This window comes from Rhinoderma darwinii, chromosome 7 (genome assembly GCF_050947455.1).
Source record: "Rhinoderma darwinii isolate aRhiDar2 chromosome 7, aRhiDar2.hap1, whole genome shotgun sequence".
In the NCBI taxonomy this organism is placed as follows: Eukaryota; Metazoa; Chordata; class Amphibia; order Anura; family Rhinodermatidae; genus Rhinoderma; species Rhinoderma darwinii.
The window spans coordinates 36,210,069-36,231,578 of NC_134693.1; the positions used below are offsets into that span (position 1 = coordinate 36,210,069).

The 21,510-nt window shown below is 41.0% G+C and overlaps 1 protein-coding gene across 2 annotated transcripts in view; it reads right to left on the reverse strand.

The window, feature by feature from the left end:
* Positions 1-21,510, reverse strand: part of DPYD (dihydropyrimidine dehydrogenase) — a 751,325-nt gene that overhangs the window by 325,033 nt on the left and 404,782 nt on the right. For both annotated transcript variants that reach the window (XM_075833172.1, XM_075833173.1), the window contains exon 13: positions 19,568-19,783. In XM_075833172.1, the coding sequence (XP_075689287.1) occupies positions 19,568-19,783 (216 nt within the window). The remainder of the gene's footprint in view (positions 1-19,567; positions 19,784-21,510) is intronic.

The following is a 21,510-nucleotide window of genomic DNA, read 5'->3' on the forward strand; positions in this document are numbered from 1 at the left end:
AAGATAACTGGCCTATATATATATACAAACTAATTAAAATGGTACTCATACACATTGGAGAACATTTATCAAAACAAGCATAAAAAAGGGGCTCAGTTATCTTTATCAACCAATCAGACTTAAGCTCTCATTTTTCAGAGGTCCTTAAAAATTAAAGCAGCAACCAATAAATTTTAGGCAGTGGCTCAGCCGACCGGGTTTAAATAACACACTGACTGATGACATCATCAGGTCATGCAGTGGAACAGTAGGGAAGGGACAAGCCCAGACAGAAAATGTTGGCGCAAATACAAGAGTAAAATATTATAACTAATAAGTGGTATAAGGAAGAGAAAAGTATCCAGTATGCCTAGATAGATGCACCAAATGTATCGTATCATACAGCATGCACCACTTTGGCGCATTATGTGACTGCCCTGTTCAAGTTTACGCTGTCTAAAACTTAAACAGTATTAGTTAATCTGTCTCAATGTTCTCATGCCTTTTTCCAGCTTGGCAGGAATTCCATCCTCAAATGAGTTTCGTGTAGGATTTTATAATTCATTGAGGCTCAATCTTTTTTTTTTTTCTTCAACATTGATGGTCTCCTATTTATATCCCTTAATTTTTAAAAATATTAAAGTCCGTCCCTGTGTAATTACATTTATGTTTGATCTTTTTTCTTATTTTTAATAACTCATGTTCCTTTTCTTTGTACCATCTCTCCCTTATCTGGGGTTAAACAGGTTATTTGCTTTTGTAAACTAAATTTTTAAGAATTCAGAGTTAATAGAGGGGAATCCAAGATTTAGGATGCTCATCTATTAGCCAGAGCAAAGAGCAGCTGCAAAAAGCGTCTATTACTCTGAAGGACCAGGGACGTTCGTACATTTCATGGACAGTACACTGATTTCAATGAGCACTGTGTAATGCTTAATATTCATTGTTATAGCGCTGCCTGAGAAGTGAACATTTGCTGCTGGGTTCCCAAATATTTCACAATTGACGGCTGTTATTCGCAGAGCATGACACCCTATAAACAGCTTGTGACCAGGGGACAATTTTCATAATCGTTTTTATCTCACCCGTTTCTATTTGTAACATGTTCAAATGTAGACTAACTTTTCAAACAACTTATGCTGATCTAATAGTATACCTAATCTAGATTACTTTTTAATGTCTATGAAGCGGGGAGGGGGTAGCAGGAAGAGGGAACAGAGTGAGAGCCACAGATACAGATGCTGCAGCCCATGCAAGTCTATGGAGAGGAGAGGGGAAAGCAGGAACAGAATGAGAAATACACACACAGAATGGCAAAGAAACTGCAGCTTACTGGTAAGTGTTAAATCTCACCGCTGTGCTGGAATATCAGCTACACCACATTACTGCTGTATAATCTCCTAAATGCTGCTGCAACTACTATATATGTGATAGATAGGAGAGCAGGATTCTGTGTGCAGTGTATAGCAGACACAATATAAGTTAGGCTCCACCAACTAGCTCAGAGAAAACTCAGAATTATAGAGAGAACCTGCAGAGGGGAAAACTGCTCAAAATAAAAGCAGAATACAGGTCATTTAATGGCCAGAAATAGTGTCATTCCTCATGCACACATGTATGCCAGCTTATTTTGAAAAGTCACCTGAAAAGTTACCTACGCTTAAAGTCGTTTGGTCTCTCTTACACACCATTTAGCCTTCAATTTGAACTTTTTACCTTGCCTCATTTATACCATCTAATGAATTTAGTATTAGAATGGTCAAAAAGATTGCTTTCCTACATTACTTGTTATTAATTTTCTTAATACCCCTTAAAAGGATTGTCTCAGAATAAAAATGTATGGCATATTGCAAGGATATGTCACCAATGTCTAATCGGCAGGGATCTGCTGTGAACCCTGTTGATTACTAGAAAAATGTAAGAGTGGCCTTGGGAAAGTACTGTGCCACTTTGTCCACACTGGAAAACATGCGATAGAAGCTGATAGAAGACTAAGTGGCACTGCGCTTTCATGGTGCCACTGCCACTCCATTCAATTGAACAGAACGGTAACAGAAGAGACAATTCTATCTTTTCTGCTGCCTGTGGCTGTTCTACATCACTAGCAGTCTCCTCCTACTCTTGCAGATTCGCCATTGCCTTGTACTCCCCTAGTATTTGTGGTGCAGCGATTAAGCCGGGCAGAGTACACCTCGCTGCACGGTGCGTGCCCAAGTAGTACAGAGCAATGGCACATCCGAGAAAGTTGGAAAAAATGGTAGTGATGTATAAAAGCAATCAAGCATGAACAGGTAGGTTTGGAGGCAGGATTGTGTGACTCTTTAGGATAGCAGCACATGACCCTTTAATGAATAATTAGCATATAGTGTGCACCATTTTTAAAGTTGATTTTATAGATTTTGCTGCATCTGAAAAAAAACATACAAGGGAATGTTTGGAAATATTGTCAGGTCATGTTTTACCACATGGTGGCGGTTTAAGGGGTTCAAACTACCTGAATGGTTCCTATTAAATATACAATGAATTGAAAACAATTCCATCTTTCCCGCAATTTTGTTATTATAAATAAATCCTATATAATTACAGCTCCAGAACCAAGCTCATACATAAATACAGCAACAGAACCAGCTCAGTGCATAAATACAGCAACAGAACAAAGCTCAGTACATAATTACAGCACCAGAACAAAGCTCAGCACATATATACAGCACCAGAATAAAGCTCAGTACATAAATACAGCACCAGCAAAAATACAGCTTAGTTTGGTGCAACCCCTGCCGTATAGGTTTGTATGGCGTAAAACTACAGCTCCCAGCATGGTCCGAACTATGGTAAGGATATGCTGGGAGTTGCTGTTTCACAAAAAAAAAAATCATACCACCCATTCCCTCGCTGCAGATCATATAGTTACTACAGTTCTGATCAGAGGCAGAATAAACATTTACATTAAGTGACTCACAGGTGATGTCTTCTCAGATTTTAGTTGTTCTTTTTCTCTTTTCTTCTCCAACCGGTCCAAACCTATATATGACTTCTCCTGGCCACAGCCCATTTCTGCACTTTGCTGCTCTGATGTCTTCAGCTTCTCACTTTTCAAACATTTCTGCACCTATAAACAAAGATAACGTAGACATTGCCCCACATAGAGCCCCCTGTAGACAGTGCCCCACATATATAGTGCCCCCTATAGAGCCACCTGTAGGTATTGCCAACATAGAGCCCCTGTATATACTGCCCCCATAGTGCCCACTTTAGATAGTGCCCTACATAGTACCCACTGTAAATAGTTCTGCCCTGCCAATCAGCACCTTTCAATGATGCAAGTGGCGTGATAATGTCATCGTGCTGCTTGCGTCGTTGAAAGGCGCTGATTGGCGGTCTGCCCTGCCATTCAACTACACAAGTGGCACAATGACCTCATCGCGCCACTTGCGTCATTGAAAAGCGCTGAATGCCATGACACGGAACATGCCCTGCCATTCAGCACTTATGCATGTAATTGTATCTGCATCCTATAGACACAGGTACAATTATAGTGCAGGAAGGGGTAGCGGGGCTGCTTTCAGTGGCACCGCCGCCCTCTCAGAGAAACAGCAGTCAGACCTCGCTAATTGGATATTTCTGGAATATCCTCGCTATATGCTATCAATTTTTACACTAGGACAATCCCTTTAAAACATGATGCAAAATTGTAAATGCATTAATAGAGATTAATTTATAATAATAATAATAATAATAAGATAAATAATACTAATAAAATTATAAAATTATAAAATCATATTTATTTTCTTCAGCTTTCCTTGTTTTCTTTGGTTGATTTTCTCCCAGAAAACAGGGGTTAATTTGTTTTAGTCTGCTTAAATGTCTCACATTTGCATAGCAGCAAGATTAGAAATAAAACATTGCAGAATTCTACTGGTATGCAGCCAAGCCATGTAATCTTAACATTAATGATCTGATCATTTATCTCCCTTAAGACCACACTGCTTATGCTCTACAGTATATCAGTCTCACAATAAAGAAGAATGCCGCTGCTTACCGAGATATCAACTGGCATTTCACTTCAAGTCAATGGTCTATTTTTGTTACAGCATATTAGACTACAATCTGGCATCTACAAATGTCAGAGGTATAAAAAGTAGAAAAAATGTGATTCAAAACAAAGCACACAATTTTCAATATAAAAATAATAAAAAACAGTCAATTGACCCTTTTATTGCTGGTTAGATAGAAATGTATTCACTGCTCTCTATTTGAGACAGAATGAATTATATTTACAACAGATATCCAAGTAATATTCAGCTGTCAATCTCAAAGCAACAATGAGGGAGAAATGATGTCAGCAGGACAGGATAATAAAATTCCAAGCAGATGTTCAACCAGGGCTGTAATTTTTCCTCTATTCCCTTGGTAAGCATTTAATTTCTTTATTATATGCAAGCTAGGCAAATTGTACTTCATCAAAACTGTATTGTGAAATTTAAATATTTCATATCATAACAAAACTACGCAGAGCAACCTTTCTTATAATAGGATTGGAACATCAGAATTTCAAATGTCAAGTCTCTCCATTTCAATACATTTTAAATGGCTGTTTTTTAACTTTGCACCTTAAAGTTGAAGAATTTAGCAGGGTGCCTTGACTGTTTAAACTGAATTTAAATTGACTCTTTTTGGAATTTCATATTTCTGTTAATAATAGTGTATACCAATTATAAATTGTATTTGTCTTGTAGTGGAAATAGAGGTCATACTTAAGCGGTTCTGTCTGAACAGTTACTACAATATGCAGTAACTCCAGCTACCAATATTCGCCGTGGTGGTGACTAACTAATCATAAGTAATGATAATAAGGTCTCATGCACACATGACTGAGGCTGTATGGTGGCACATAGATTGTACCACCATACAATGCTGCATACAGAATCTTTGGCTCTGTTCACACCTGCCTCGTGGTTTCTATCTATAAAACGGAAACTAGAAACGCATAGCCGGATCCGCTGCATGGTGAATACCATGGCGCCGGGAAACCCAATCCACTCCATAAAGTTTTGCTCAGGAATGGGAAACGTTTTTGACAGGAAAAACAGCGCCATTTTCAGTATTATTTTTTCCTGTTAAATATGACAGAATCTGTGATGAAGCCTCCAATGCAGATGTGAACATAGCCTGGTGGAGTATTCCACAATTCCAATAGCAAAGAAAACTCTGTAAGCCTATGAAATAAAATCTCTTTTAAGACTCCTTGCAAAAGGAAGCTATAATACAGCCGTGTGCATGTGCCTTTATTGTTTCCAACATCCCTTTGTTTAAAAAGGTATTCTTAATGAATAAATTCATTGTATTAATCTCATACAAAATCTATACCAACTAAAATATTGTTTTCTCTGTTAACTGCTAGCATATTAACATACCTGAAGGAAGACTTTTAGGGCCTGTCCACACGTAATGGAATTGCTGCAGAAAATTTCTGGAGCAATTCCGTTAAAAATAGCAGACATTCCGATGCGGAAAAACCGCACCATTTCCTGCGTTTTTTACTGCAGAAAATGGTGCCGATTTTGCTGCGTTTTTCTCAATGACGGGAGATGGTGATATTTCCTCTGAAAAATGCAGCAGTTCAGTCCACTTTCTATAATAGGAAGTGACATGCTGTGGTACGAAAAATACGCACCGCAGGTTCATTTTTGCTCTAAAATTTTACGCAGCATGGGGATGAGATTTGTTAAATCTCACCCACTTTGGTGCTACTGTATTCTGCTGCATATTTTCCGTCTGCAATTCCGGACGGAAAATACGCAGCAAATCCATGTGGACAAGCCCTAATAGTTTATTTTAAAAAGGTTTTCTGAGATTACAGAATAAAAAAAAACTTTCCAATAAGCGCCACCCTTGTGTATGGGCTTATAGTGAGACTGCCCCAGTCAAAAGAATTTAAAAAAAAAATAAAATTACATTTATTGCATATATTTCACAACACAGCACATAAGGCCAGAGTGATACGAGAGTGTTCAGTCCGGGACATACGGTCCGCGGGTCGGCCGCATTTCCTGGACTGAGCACACTGCAGGGAGCTGGGCTCTTATCGTCATCGTTATGTATGACGCTAGAAGTCGCTGCCTCGCTGCGGGAAAACTGTCACGTACTGAAATCATGTTTTCAGTACGGGACAGTAGTTCGGCGGAGAGGCAGGGACTCCTAGCATCATAGATAACGATGACGATAAGAGCCCAGCTCCCTGCAGTGTGCTAAGTCCGGGAAATGCGGCCGACCTGCGGACCGTATATCACGGACTGAACAGGCTCGTGTGAATCCGGCCTAACTGTAACAACCCAAGAAATAATTGGAGAGGTTATCGGAGTTGAACAGCATAAAAACATGACAAAAAACGACAGGGATGAAATAGCTTTTTTGGTATATTAAACACTAATTATATATATATACAGTGGAGGAAATAAGTATTTGATCCCTTGCTGATTTTGCAAGTTTGCCCACTGTCAAAGTCATGAACAGTCTAGAATTTTTGGGCTAGGTTAATTTTACCAGTGAGAGATAGATTATATTAAAAATAAAAAAGAAAATCACATTGTCAAAATTATATATATGTATTTGCATTGTGCACAGAGAAATAAGTATTTGATCCCCTACCAACCATTAAGAGTTCAGCCTCCTCCAGACCAGTTACACGCTCCAAATCAACTTGGTGCCTGCATTAAAGACAGCTGTCTTAAATGGTCACCTGTATAAAAGACTCCGGTCCACAGACTCAATTAATCAGTCTGACTCTAACCTCTACAACATGGGCAAGACCAAAGAGCTTTCTAAGGATGTCAGGGACAAGATCATAGACCTGCAAAAGGCTGGAATGGGCTACAAAACCATAAGTAAGACGCTGGGTGAGAAGGAGACAACTGTTGGTGCAATAGTAAGAAAATGGAAGACATACAACATGACTGTCAATCGACATCGATCTGGGGCTCCATGCAAAATCTCACCTCGTGGGGTATCCTTGATCCTGAGGAAGGTGAGAGCTCAGCCGAAAACTACACGGGGGGAACTTGTTAATGATCTCAAGGCAGCTGGGACCACAGTCACCAAGAAAACCATTGGTAACACATTACGCCGTAATGGATTAAAATCCTGCAGTGCCCGCAAGGTCCCCCTGCTCAAGAAGGCACATGTACAGGCTCGTCTGAAGTTTGCAAATGAACATCTGGATGATTCTGAGAGTGATTGGGAGAAGGTGCTGTGGTCAGATGAGACTAAAATTGAGCTCTTTGGCATTAACTCAACTCGCCGTTTTTGGAGGAAGAGAAATGCTGCCTATGACCCAAAGAACACCGTCCCCATTGTCAAGCATGGAGGTGGAAACATTATGTTTTGGGGGTGTTTCTCTGCTAAGGGCACAGGACTACTTCACCGCATCAATAGGAGAATGGATGGAGCCATGTACCGTCAAATCCTGAGTGACAATCTCCTTCCCTCCACCAGGACATTAAAAATAGCTTGTGGCTGGGTCTTCCAGCACGACAATTACCCGAAACATACAGCCAAGGCAACAAAGGAGTGGCTCAAAAAGAAGCACATTAAGGTCATGGAGTGGCCTAGTCAGTCTCCAGACCTTAATCCCATCGAAAACTTATGGAGGGAGCTGAAGATCCGAGTTGCCAAGCGACAGCCTCGAAATCTTAATGATTTACAGATGATCTGCAAAGAGGAGTGGGCCAAAATTCCATCTAATATGTGTGCAAACCTCATCATCCACTACAAAAAAACTTCTGACTGCTGTGCTTGCCAACAAGGGTTTTGCCACCAAGTATTAAGTATTGTTTGCCAAAGGGATCAAATACTTATTTCTCTGTGCACAATGCAAATAAATATATATAATTTTGACAATGTGATTTTATTTTATTTTTTTAATGTAATCTATCTCTCACTGGTAAAATTAACCAAAATCAGCAAGGGATCAAATACTTATTTCCTTCACTGTATATATGTTTACATACATATATTTTGTAGCAGTTTGGGGAATGTAGATCGGCAAAGAGACACTCTCAGCGCAGAATTCTTGTTCAACCAGGACTTTAGAAGCTTTATTTCTCTTTCAATCAGGGAATTCCAATAACCACAACAGTAGCTTGTCTCATCAGCATACACCAAGGTTAGAATAGCAAGAAACGTTCCACGTAACAAAAGTCCAGGTCAGGGGCGTAACTAGGAAAGACTGGGCCCCATAGCAAACTTTTGACTGGGGCCCCCCTCCGCTGGGTATCACACAACACCCCCCTTGTAGATAGTGCCTCCCTATAGATCCCACCACACAGTGCCCCCCTATAGATAGCACCATACACAGCCCCCTGTAGATAACGTCTTACAGCTCCAATTCCCCCTGTAGATAACGCCATACAGCCCCCTGTAGATAACACCATACAGCCCCCCTGTAGATAACGCCATACAGACCCCCTGTAGATAACGCCATACAGACCCCCTGTAGATATCGCCATACAGACCCCCCTGTAGTTAACTGAACCTCCTGTAGATAATGCCATACAGAGTCCCCCCTGTAGATAATGCCATACAGAGTCCCTCCTGTAGATAACGCCATACAGACCCCCCTGTAGATTATGCCATACAGACCCCCCTGTAGATGACGCCATACAGAGTCCCCCCTGTAGATAACGCCATACAGACTCCCCCCTGTAGATAACACCACACAGACCCCCCCTGTAGATAACACCATACAGACCCCCCCGTAGGGAACGCCATACAGAGTCCCCACCTGTAGATAACGCCATACAGAGTCCCCCCTGTAGATAACGCCATACAAACCCCCCCTGTAGATAACACCATACAGACCCCCCTGTAGATAACGCCATACAGACCCCCCCTCTAGATAACACCATACAGAACCCCCCTGTAGATAACACCATACAAACCCCCCTGTAGATAACGCCATATAGCCCCCCCAAAAAAAAACGGCCCATAGTTTGTCCTACAAAAGAGATGTATCCCCTATCCACAGGATAGGGGATACATGTGTGATCGCTGGCAGCGATAAGGAGAACGGGGGACCGAAAGTCCCCCCAAGTTCTCCATGACTAACCTCAGACTTCCGGAGTCTGCGCAGTTCAATAAAAATGAAAGGTGCGCTGGTCACGCATGCGCACAAGCGCGACCATTTCACAATTCATTTCTATGGAGCTGCAGACAGACCCCGGAAGTCCGTGGTTTGTCATGGAGAAATTAGGGGGACATTCGGTCCCCCGTTCTTATCACTGGGTGTCCCAGCGATCACACATGTATCCCCTATCCTGTGGATAGGGGATGCATGTCTTTTGTAGGAACAAGCCCTTCAGTGACGTCGCGCTGTAGCAGCCATAACGGCTGCTAGCGGAGCCTCTGGCCATGGGTGGGCCCGTGCCGGCGGGTGGCACGGGCCCCCTCATGCTGCGGGCCTCGTAGCAGCCGCTACTAGGAATATCTCTCCCTTGGCAGACTAACCCCCTCAACCTGTTACACATCCCCCCCCCCTTTGCTCCAGGCAGCAGGACTGGACACTTACTCCTACCAGGCAGTGTATCCTTGAGAGGGCATCCATATTCTGATGTCTTCCCCCGGCCCTGTGCTTTACTTTAAACTTATACTCCTCTTGTTTTTGGGGTTGGGACAAGTTAGCTGCCACTTTCACTTTGTTTATATCATTGTCACCTCCTTTTTTGGGCACTATCCCTGTGGACAATGACTCCCTCTCCTTCCAGGTTGACATGATAAATTTGATATTGTTTTCTTTTAGATTGCTGAAACGCTTTATAATTCACTGGTCTCATTTTCTCTATCATTTCAAAGAGTCCCTGCCACTTAGCTAGAAACTTGGTCTCTACCGTTGGGATGAACACTAACACGCGGTCACCAAGTCTGAACTTATGGATTTTAGCAGGTTGATTGTATACCCTGCACTGAGCTTTCTGTGTTTGGAGCAAGTGCTCTCTGACTACGGGCACTATGGCCTGCATTCTGTCCTGCCTCTGGGACACATGTTCCACCACAGTTTTATAAGGACTGACCTCTTGTTCCCAGGCTTCCTTAACCACATCATTCACAATTTTTACATTTTCAAATGCTTTTTTTAGACTTGGATCTCCCAACTGAGGAGGGCCAAAATTTGTCCTAGGAACTCCCAAGTCAGGGATGTCCTGCTCAGAGAGAGAATCCTCAGGCTCATCACCAGCTAAGACACAAAAGGGAAACACCTTATGCCCAATGCTATCAGCAATAACAGTATCATCATTTAATGGGATTGATGAATGCTCATCCGTATCTGTCAGTGTATTTTCCCACAGTAGCCAGAATGATGGAAAGTCACAGCCGAGAATCAATTCATGTATCAATCCAGGTACCACCCCCACATCGCAGGCAACAGTCCCATTAGCGGTTTCCACAGAGACCTGCGCAATGGGGTACTCTTTTGTGTCTCCGTGTACACACTGTGCTGCCATTTTTTTTCCAGGGTGCACCACCTTATTGAAATCGGTAGCTCGGAGTAAGGTGACCGCGCTGCCTGTGTCAAGAAGGGCTATGACCTGCTGGCCATTCACCAACCCTACACAAATCCGCTGTTGGTCCGGTGCCATTGCATGACCCACAGAGGGGACAAACAGTTACTGGAGCATGGCCATAGTACAGTCCATGTGTTCCTCAGCTTCTGGGCATTGGGCTGCAATATGCCCAACTTCATCAAATGTCCAGCAGCGGAGCCTAGGAAAGTGTTGGGGTGGGACGACCCTGAGCTGTGGGCCTGTACTGGATGTAATAACTTGAGGAGCAGCAAACCTTGGACTCCTAGGTTTCTCCAGAACGCTCCCTAGTACTGGGGCCACCCGAGTATGCTTCCATGGTAAGCTAAATTCTGCCTTTTTCCCAGTATGTCTCTCCATCACTGTATGTCTCTCCAGGGCAGAGATCACTTGCTCAGAGGTCTGGGAATCCGCTTGCATCATCCAGCATTGTAAATCCCTAGAGAGTGCGCAAAACAGGCGTTCAATGATGATCCGATCCACCACCTCTCGCGGATATAACCTCTCTGGTTCAAGCCATTTATTGATCAGATTCCTCAGGTCATGCTCCTGGGACCTGGGAGGCTTATTGGCATCATATTGCAATTGGTGTACCCTTTGGGCACGAACCATCAAAGAAACACCCAGCCATGCGAGTATCTCTGATTTAAGCAACACATAGTCCTTTACATTTTCTTCAGAAAAGTCACAATAAGCTTTTAGCGGCTCACCTGCTAGTAACGGAGCCAAGACATCAGCCCACTGAGACTCCGGCAAATGTTCCCTTTCTGCAGTACGTTCAAACAGGAAAAGGTAGGCTTCGACATCCTGTCCTTCCACCATCCATTGCATTGCCCTCTGCACCACTTTCTTGGGGTTGCTCTGGGCAACGGTCTGAGGGGAGGCCAGTTGGACAGTCCCAGCTAGTTGCAATGCTGCCAGTTGCTGCATGAACAGATTGTTGGTTTGATGTTGGGCCTGCATGGCCTCAGCATGAGCCTGTTGTTGCTGCATATTGGCCTGCATGGCCTCAGCATAAGCCTGTTGTTGCTGCACATTGGCCTGTTGTTGCTGCACCATGGCCTGTACCAGCTGCTGGATTAACTCCTCCATGTTGGCGGATGGTCTGGACATCAGGGTAGCAGCTTTCACCCAGGACATATATTCACTTCTGGCTCTCAAAAGTGTTTCTTTCTGTCGTTGCTCCTAGCAATCACGAACTAGCGCAGAGAGTCTGCCCGCATTCTCCACCATATGTAGCAGTTTGGGGAATGTAGATAGGCAAAGAGACACTCTCAGCACAGTATTCTTGTTTAAAAAGGACTTTAGAAGCTTTATTTCTCTTTCAATCAGGGAAATCCAATAAACACAATGGCAGCTTGTGTCATCAGCATACACAAAGATTAGAATAGCAAGAAACGTTTCACGTAACAAAAGTCCAGGTATAACTCACACAGTCCAGCCCTTTGCAGGGGTTAGCTCTCAACCCTCTGTAAATGTCAGGTCTGGTCACTAGCAAACCAGTCTTCATCTTTTCTGGACCTCTCTCTCCCTGACACACTCTTCCAGCAGTGCTTTTCTCTGAGTTAATTACCTTTCACCTGTGTGTAAGGAAGACCCTATGTTAATCCATTAATAGGCGTCTAGGAATATATCTCCCTTGGCAGACTAACCCCCTCAACCTGTCACAATATATATATATAATGAGAAAAAGAATAAAGCAGCACAGCAACAGCAGTTGGCGCAGGCCTCCTAGGTTGAGGCCTGCCTGGGGTGAATAAACACACCACTTTTTTTCACCAATTTCCTTGGAGTGCTGCCTCACCATTTTTTGTTTTTGTTTTTGGGATTATATATATATATATATATATATATATATATATATATATATATAGTTATATTAAACATAAATTTAAATCAAAATGGTGCCTTAAAAAGCTACAACTCATCCCGCAAATTGAAAAGAAAAAATACCCCAAGTCCCTGTGTATTGAATGTCACCCACTGATTATTTAACGCAAATCAAAACAGTTTGCCTGATTTTCCGAATCCACAGTAAATTCGAGTCTCTAGTCATAAACAATACATTTATTAAGCAATGTTCTTCTCGTAAGTGGTAATCTATAGTGCAATATTTTTATATGAAGGCGATAGAAAGACCAATAATGCTAATTTCCATTTAATGGTCTTATCCATACAATAATTACATGTTTGGCATGATCGCAAAGTAGGCATATGAATTATGATTTTGTATTAATATATACCATTCATCTAGCTCCTATGTCAAATGCAATATGTGCAACCTTCAACAGTGAGCTTCATTAGGCAGCTTTTTATAGATCCAGATGTGACAACTTGTTAGTCTGCTAGGATTCTGACGAAATGAATGACCGCAAGAAGCGTTTTTCTTGGCGTTTTTATATCATTTTTAAACTTTTTTTGGCCTACAACAGCTGGACAGATGTTCGTTAAAAGTCTATAGTAAACTATGATAAGTCTACATACAGAGTGTTTTGGTTTGTACAATTTTATAAGCATCAGTGGCATTTAAACGCAGTATACTCTAAGTATGGTGTTTTTTTAAGCCGTTTTTCTCCATAGTCTTCTTTATAAAACTGGCAAAATGCTTGTATAAAATGACGCTGATAAAAAACACACACTAACAACACATGTAAACACAATATTAAAAATAAGCTTCAAATGCTACACAAAAACATTTTGTGAAGAAGACCTAAGAAACTATAGATATTTCGAAAATTGGGTGTCATTTAATAAAATAACCATATATTTACATTTATATGAACACATTTTTGGGAGTAGACTACTACTTTATGGCCGTGTTTATACATTGTGTATTTATTGTAAAACTTTGGTTTCAGAATCCACACCGAAATACAACAAAGTACAGTAACATGTCAGTGAATATGGTTTTCACAAACCCCATTCACTTACAGCAACGCAGAGTGCTCTATCTGTTGCATATATTCCACAGATTTTCACCATTTTATTCATTGCAATGGATGAGAAAAATCTGCTTCAAGATCCGCACCAAAATCCACAACAAAATCTGCATGTAACATGGATGTATCGCGGATTTCGTTGTGCATTTTGTGTTTGGATTTTGGTGTGAATTTGTAGGCTGTTACAATGTAATATTTACAGCGTGTGAACCCTGGCTAACTATACAATCATGCAGGAACTGAAAAAGATTCTATATGTTTAATGCCATTATACCCCATTACTGAAAAAAACAACTCTTGACCCATCCAGCGCTGCTAACTACCGACCAGTCTCTAATCTCTCCTTCATCTCCAAACTCTTGGAACGCTTGGTTTACTCTCGCCTTATCCGCTATCTCTCTGCTAACTTCATTCTAGACCCCTTACAATAAGGTTTCCGCACTCTACACTCCACAGAAACGGCCCTTACTAAAGTCTCAAATGATCTCTTGGCGGCTAAATCTAATGGCAAATACTCTCTACTGATTCTTCTGGATCTCTCTGCTGCCTTTGACACTGTAGACCACAAACTCCTACTTAACATGCTCCACTCTATTGGCCTCAAGGCCGCTGCTCTCTCTTGGTTTTCCTCCTATCTCTCTGACCGCTCGGTCAGTGTGTCGTTTGCTGGTTCCACTTCTTCTCTTCTTCCCCTTGCTATTGAGGTTCCTCAGGGATCAGTCCTAGGTCCGCTACTCTTCTCTCTCTACACAGCCCCTATTGGACAAACCATCAGCAGATTTGGCTTCCAGTACCATCTCTACCCTGATGACACCCAATTATATACCTCTTCCCGTGACATCACCCCTGCTCTAATACAAAACACCAGTGATTGTCTGTCTGCTGTCTCTAACATCATGTCCTCTCTCTATCTGAAACTGAATATTTCTAAAACTGAGCTCCTTGTGTTCCCACCATCTACTAACCTCCCTAAACCTGATGTCTCCATCTCTGTGTGTGGCACTATCATAACTCCTAAGCAGCACGCCCCCTGTCTCGGGGTTATTTTTGACTCAGATCTTTCCTTTACTCCTCACATTCAATCACTTTCACGCTCCTGTCATTTTCACCTCAAAAACATCTCCAGAATCCGCTCTTTTCTTACGGAGGAAAAAGCCAAAACTCTCATTGTTGCTCTGATTCACTCTCGTCTTGACTACTGTAACTCATTACTAATCGGTCTTCCCCTCACCAAACTCTCCCCTCTCCAATCTATCCTCAATGCAGCAGCCAGGCTCATCTTTATGACCAACCGCTACACCAACGCCTCTAATCTGTGCCAGTCACTGCACTGGTTGCCCATCCCCTTCCGAATAAAATTCAAACTTATTACTCTCGCCCACAAAGCTCTCCACAGTGCTGCACCTCCTTACATCTCCTCCCTCATCTCTGTCTACCACCCTACTTGGGCTCTACGTTCTGCCAACAACCTTAGATTAAAATCCTCCATAATCCGGACCTCCCACTCCCGTCTCCAAGATTTTTCTCGTGCTGCACCCGTCCTCTGGAATGCGCTACCCCAGTCAATCAGATTAATTCTCAATATCCATAGTTTTAAACGTGCCCTGAAAACAAATCTATTTAGACAGGCCTATAACATTCCCCAATCTGACTCCTTTCCATGGCCCTCCTTCTAGATTAGTCATCAGAATTATGCTGCATGACCGGCTCATGCACCTTTATGTGTACCACCCCATGTGTATAAAAATGGCCGGACCATTGTACAGAACAAACACTGTTACACTTTGTGTCTCCCTTATGTCCTCCCAGATTGTAAGCTCTTGCGAGCAGGGTCCTCACTCCTCAGGTTTGAATTGTAAATGAACTTTGTCACTATGTAATGTCTGATATTGTTTGTTTCATGTTCCCTCTAAATTGTAAAGTGCTGCGTAATATGTTGGCGCTATATAAATAAAGATTATTATTATTATTATTAATAAATAATAATGTGTCTGCATAAGATATGTCCTATTGCCTATATTTGTGATATAATAAACCAACTGTACCTTTCCTACCTTGTATGGTAAAAAAAAAATATATCAATTAACAAATTACTAGTTTGGGGTGCATTTTAACACTGTAGTTGCAAGGGTTCATGCACACAGCCATAATACTTTGCCCATAACCGTCTATACTGCCAATACTGTACTTCTGTGTGCCTCTGAATTAATGTAAAAGTTCACAGTAGTTCTGTATGAATCTGTGATATAATAATGAATACATGCAAGAATTGTCCCCTAGAAGCATTGCTTCTAGAGGATGATACAGTGCCTCAAAGGGAAACCATAAGGTGGCACATGGGGTGTGGTCCATGTTAAGCTAAAATGTCCATGACTAGAGATTAGCGAATTAATGCTACACTAATCGAATTCGGTCCAAATTTCCCAATAGTTCCAGATTTGGTGAAATCTGAAACTTTCGAGGTCTACAGCGCACAAATAGCGGAAAATGCCGGTGAGCACCGGCCGTCATTATTCTGGCTTGACATTAAAGAGATTGGCCACTTAATGTTAATTTTCAATAATGTGTGGGAAACAGCATTATGTGCCACTTATTAATATATCGTTTTAGAAGATCAGCGCCATTGTCTTCTGCTCAAGCGCAGCCCTTTTGTTAGTACAGCCTTCTCCATGGACAGTACCGAGCTGATGGAGGGGCACGTGACCAGGCACATCTATTGGCGGCCTCCAGTGACAACACTGCACACGGCAAGGGAAACTAGTAGCGCATGTTCAATGTTAGTAAATAGAGGCCACTGACTAACAAGGGGGCAGCGCTTCATAGAGGAAGACATCGGCACTGATCTTCAAATAGCTATGCATTAGTAGGTGGCATTTAATGCTGTTTCCCATACATTAGTGGAAATAAACATTAAGTGGCTAACCCCTTTAGACAAGACATCAGAGAGTCAGACACAAGTTTTCAGGGCAATCGGAGAACTTACGACGCACGGCAAATTTATTCAGATTGAATCGAATTGGACTTATATTAAAGAATTTAATACTATTCATTGATGATAATAACAAAACCTGGATAGAAAACTGGTCAGTTTATTTGCTGCATTGGATTATCCCCCATCCAGGTACAATGTAAATATAACCTCGAAACATAGCCAAACCTCTACAGCTACCACCTTTCTTATGAAGCAGCAAAGTAATATTTTACTTTATAAAATAACTCCAAGATGAAAGAAATTGACCTTGGTAGTAGAGAGGGTAAGTGGTCTGAAGGTTCTGCATGTGCTGCAGGCTCTGCTGCCTGGTTCTATTACACACAGTCGTCTTCCACTGTTCCTTAGTGAACAAGCTCATCATTTTGTATATGAGCAGAAGAATCTATTGTGCCTGAGCCTTGCAGGACGACCTGCCTTTCCATAGCAATTCATAAAACTATTCTGCAAACCTAACTAGAATACAATAACATAATAGGAAGAGAAAAAAGATCTTTGTGCAAAAATGGTCCAATTTCCTACAGAGGAATCTCGGATACATCATCCTCAGGCCTATTCTTCTAAGTCACACTATTAAGGGAAATGGTCTTCTAATGGTATATTAGGAAGCTATAAATAATGCACATTATGTACCTGCCATGCTGCAAAGTATATATCTGATATACATCTATTCATGGATCAGTAAGTCACGTCTCCACTTAACAATGATCATACATTATTCCAGCTAATGTGGAGTCCACCGCAGCACACAATTTAATGACTATATCGCTCTGTAAATAGACCTTCCATTTTCTCTCTCTTCTTCACTTGGTTATTGCTTTAATGCTGTGCTCCGTAAAATACTGCTGATTCAATGCATTCTTGAAGTATAGATTTTTTTAGCGTGCAATTAAATTTGCACATAATCATAGCACTATTTTTTGTAGCGGTTAAATGAGGTGAAAGGCAGGAAAAAAAATAGATTAAATAAGAGCGTGAGATCTGCAAGAAACTTTGCCTGGGCAATCACATCACTGAGTGCATGTAATGAAAAAACCTGTGCAGATTATTGAAAGTGACAACCATACAAATCAATGCATGTCACCAGCAGAGTTAAAGCAGATGTCTCTGATTAATAAGAATTACATGTTCACTCGAGAGAGGGGGAAAAAACATCTAAATAAAAGCAAACATTATGTGATCTAAACGAAATGCTCTGCTACTTCCGCATGGGTGACCCAAAGGCTCACTCCATTTGACAGCTATGTATTTTTGATACAAGAGCAGTGAGATACACTATTACACATAGACGCCAAATATTCTATTACAATAAACTTTTATCTTTGAATTCAGCATTGATTGCAATATTGATCAAGAGTTGCTTGCCAATCGGACAATGCGTAAACTTAACTCAGCAGGTCAGGAGCCATATGAATATCAATACACAGTTGCAATGCGGTGACAGCTCCTGCTGTTGTATCTCTTTAATTTCTCAATTGAAAATGTTATCCTGCGTATGCCTCAATAGAGACACATTGGTTTTGTTTGGTTTCTGTGAGAAGTATCTAATTAGAGAATGGTATTTCCTAACATAATCCACAGATTTATTCGGAAGGGTATTAAAATTGCAACACGTTATGGGTAAATTAATGCCTATCATGTGTTTCTTCATTAGGATTCTAAGGAAAGAAAATCTCATTAGTATGGAACTTGGGAAACCTGAGCTCTTTCAAGTCAATTCTTCTTAGTAGGTTAAACAATAGATTTAAGCCCTTTCCTGGGCTGTAACAATTGATAATTCTAATGTGAAAATTAATATGCAAACCGTAGAATATGTTTTTCCAACAGCCTCTAATTTCTAAAGCAATTATCATTATGTTACTGCTAAAATGTCGCCTTGCTACTGTCTTTAATTGAAAAGTGTGTATTGTTTGTTAATTGTTGACACTATGTAAATTTGCAAAGAATGTATCAGGATGCATCACACAACTTAGGCTCTGTTCACATCTGCGTTGGGGTCCCGTTCTGACATTCCGTCTGAGATTTCTGTCAGAACGGGACCCTGAACAGACACAAACTGACACAGATGGAAACCAGAGGTTTCCGTTTCCATCACCATTGATTTCAATGGTGACGGATCCGGTGCCCATGGTTTCCGTTTGTCTCTGTTGTGCATCGGACCCGTCATTTTGCCGGAAGCATTAGTGTAGTGGACTGAAAAGAGCCTTAGAATGAGTACCTAATGTACAATACATATAATGACCAACTTATAACTTTCCACTAGGGATCTCATGTATAAATTTGTCTACGATACCAAAATAGCACATGCTCCAAATCTTGATGACTTTATCAGCATTTTACACAATTTTCCTCCCAACTACCAACAGCTGTGAAATTTTAACGTTAGCGTACAAATGATTTTGTTTGACAAATTTCTTACGAAACCAGCTTCATTGAATTTCACTTGTAGGAAGACATTCTCCCCTAGAAGCAATACTTTTAGGGGAGAATATCCCTGTACATATAGAGTCCAACAGAGCCTGTACATACTGAGGAGCCGTAAATCTTGGGCAGTGAAACAGATTTTTTTTTTACTGGGGTTTCATTATTCCTACCGTAATGTATGACAAAAACAATATTGATACTAAAATTTTCGGGATAACTACATACCTTAAAGGAGTTCTCATTATGACAACCCTTGTCCACATACCCATTTTAAAGTTATAGGGGGAATGCTCTGGATCCCCCACTATAAAAAAAAGACTGGAGAGTTTCCCCCAACTATAACAGCAGATCTCTGGGGGTTATGAAGCCAGAACCATGGCGAAAAGCTGATCGCTGTGCCGGCTTCAGTTTAGGAAGGGATTGTGGTGCTGAGACAGACTTTAGCACACTTAAACCCTAAACCTTTACTTATGCTATTTACTTAATAATAAGAACCAGCTATGGTGCACTAAACTCAATCACCATTTTCGTGTATTGTTTTATTTTTTTCCCTTCATGAAATTAAAGTAATTGTTTTCTCATTAAAAGAACACTGCTTGACAAGGAATATATAAATTAATTAAATAATCCAATATTAGAAAATACTAATAGAAATCATTTACCTTTTCCAAAGAAAACGTCTTTGTTAGAGCAAAACCCCATCCGGTCTCGAAGGCTCTACGGATCATCGGGGCACTAGTAGTTGGGGGAGCACTTGCAAGCCCAAAAGGATTCAGAAACTTCAATCCAGCCATTTCTACACTAATATCCACGGTATCAATAGATGTGTAGAATAATGGCAGCTCCGGTTTGCCAGCAACAGATACTCCATATAATCCCTGTTCAAATACATTAAAACAATTATACATTTCAGTGAATTTAAAACCTTGGGCTAGTAAAAACACAAATTGCGGCCTGTCCATATTATTAGCTTAATTGTCTATGAAAAAAGGGATATGATATTCAGTGAAAATTGCATAAAGTTTGTGAAGTGGCGTCTATGTGTGCGATAGCTTCTGCCACCAGGGAGCAATAATTAATTATCATAATTGACTTTCACCTCACTGGATTATTCACACTAAGATATCTGCACAAATTCATTAGACTTTATCTAAGACTAAATTAATTCTGCCACGTGTCTTAGAAAAAATATAATACGCTATGCAGTGGCTTAAGCTGAGATTGAATGGAAGTGTTGTTGCGATATTTAATTTAAATGAAAACCATACTACTATAGTGTATATATATCCCTGATAACCAGTTCATAGCATACAGAAGTCACCTGTATATCTCTACGTACAACAACATAGTCAATATGTAGTATAGGATATCTTCTACCAAACTCTATTTGAGCTACTCTTGATGTCTTCTTTTGCTTACCTTAGTGTTGGAGCAAAGACAACGGAACATTGCTAGAGAAACCCAACACAATTGTAGCTAGACTTTCCTTTAACCGGGGTAAAGATTCAGTTTACTGCTCTAGCCCTGTATCTAAATACCCTGGCCAAGCCAGTCTGGCGTGTTGGAGCACCCTCCCTCCTCACACCCAGCACATTTGTCACATGCTTATCAACCCCTTCACCCCGAGATACACCCCTGACCCAACCTACATAATGTTTATTCAAAGGAAATAGACTGTGATTAATATGAGAACACGCGCTTTGCAGATCCTTTGGCCATATTAGACATAGCAGAAGGCCAAATGAGTGGATATCTGGGAGCTGGAACCTTCAATAATGTCCTATTATATGGCAATTGTGAGGCATCCCCAGCATTGTGTAATCATGAGCACCACACACTGTGGAATCCGTGCTCTTGGAATAGTGTCCCACTGTAACCCACAGATCACCTTATCAAAAAGTTCAAGGGAACATGATCTTATTTGGCAGACAAATACCAGCGTTGTGTGTATGCTGGGGAGTCACTATCGCATGAAAACAATGCTGACTGACAATTAAATTTAACAAAAGTTTGACACCTGAGGACACACCCCGTGATATATGGGGTGCAGAAACGCGTAGGGACACCTGCTAATAATTATGGCAGCGTATTATGTATTGTTTGATAGAAGGGGTGTCAATGAATAGCTTGGAGTTTGGCGACAATATGCTCTCCTGACACTTCATATCTAGCATCTGATCTACCTGCCGAAGCCTCTTCTAATAAAATTGGCTACAGTGCCCATTTCTTAATAAACACTGATAAAGAAATGTTAATCGTTCATTCAGGTAGTGATAATATACATTTTTCACCTTTACTGTTGAGAGCATTAGGTAGTTTTATATAAAAGATAATAGACATATCTTTAATAAAGGTTAAGTGTTGGTCAGAGATTCCCCAGAAGACAGCAGTGCGGTCACTTTTACAGTAGGGTTGAGGTTTGGCATAAGAGTCAAGCAAAGGATTCAACATATCATGGCCAGAATATAGATTATAGAATGTGCTACCCACCCTATGCCAAATTCATTTTGGGTGAGTGTAGTGTTTTGTTTTTTTAGAAGCGGACATTAAGGGTTTCTCCTATGATGTATATCTCAATATATCTCTTGTGATCTACTCCAACATA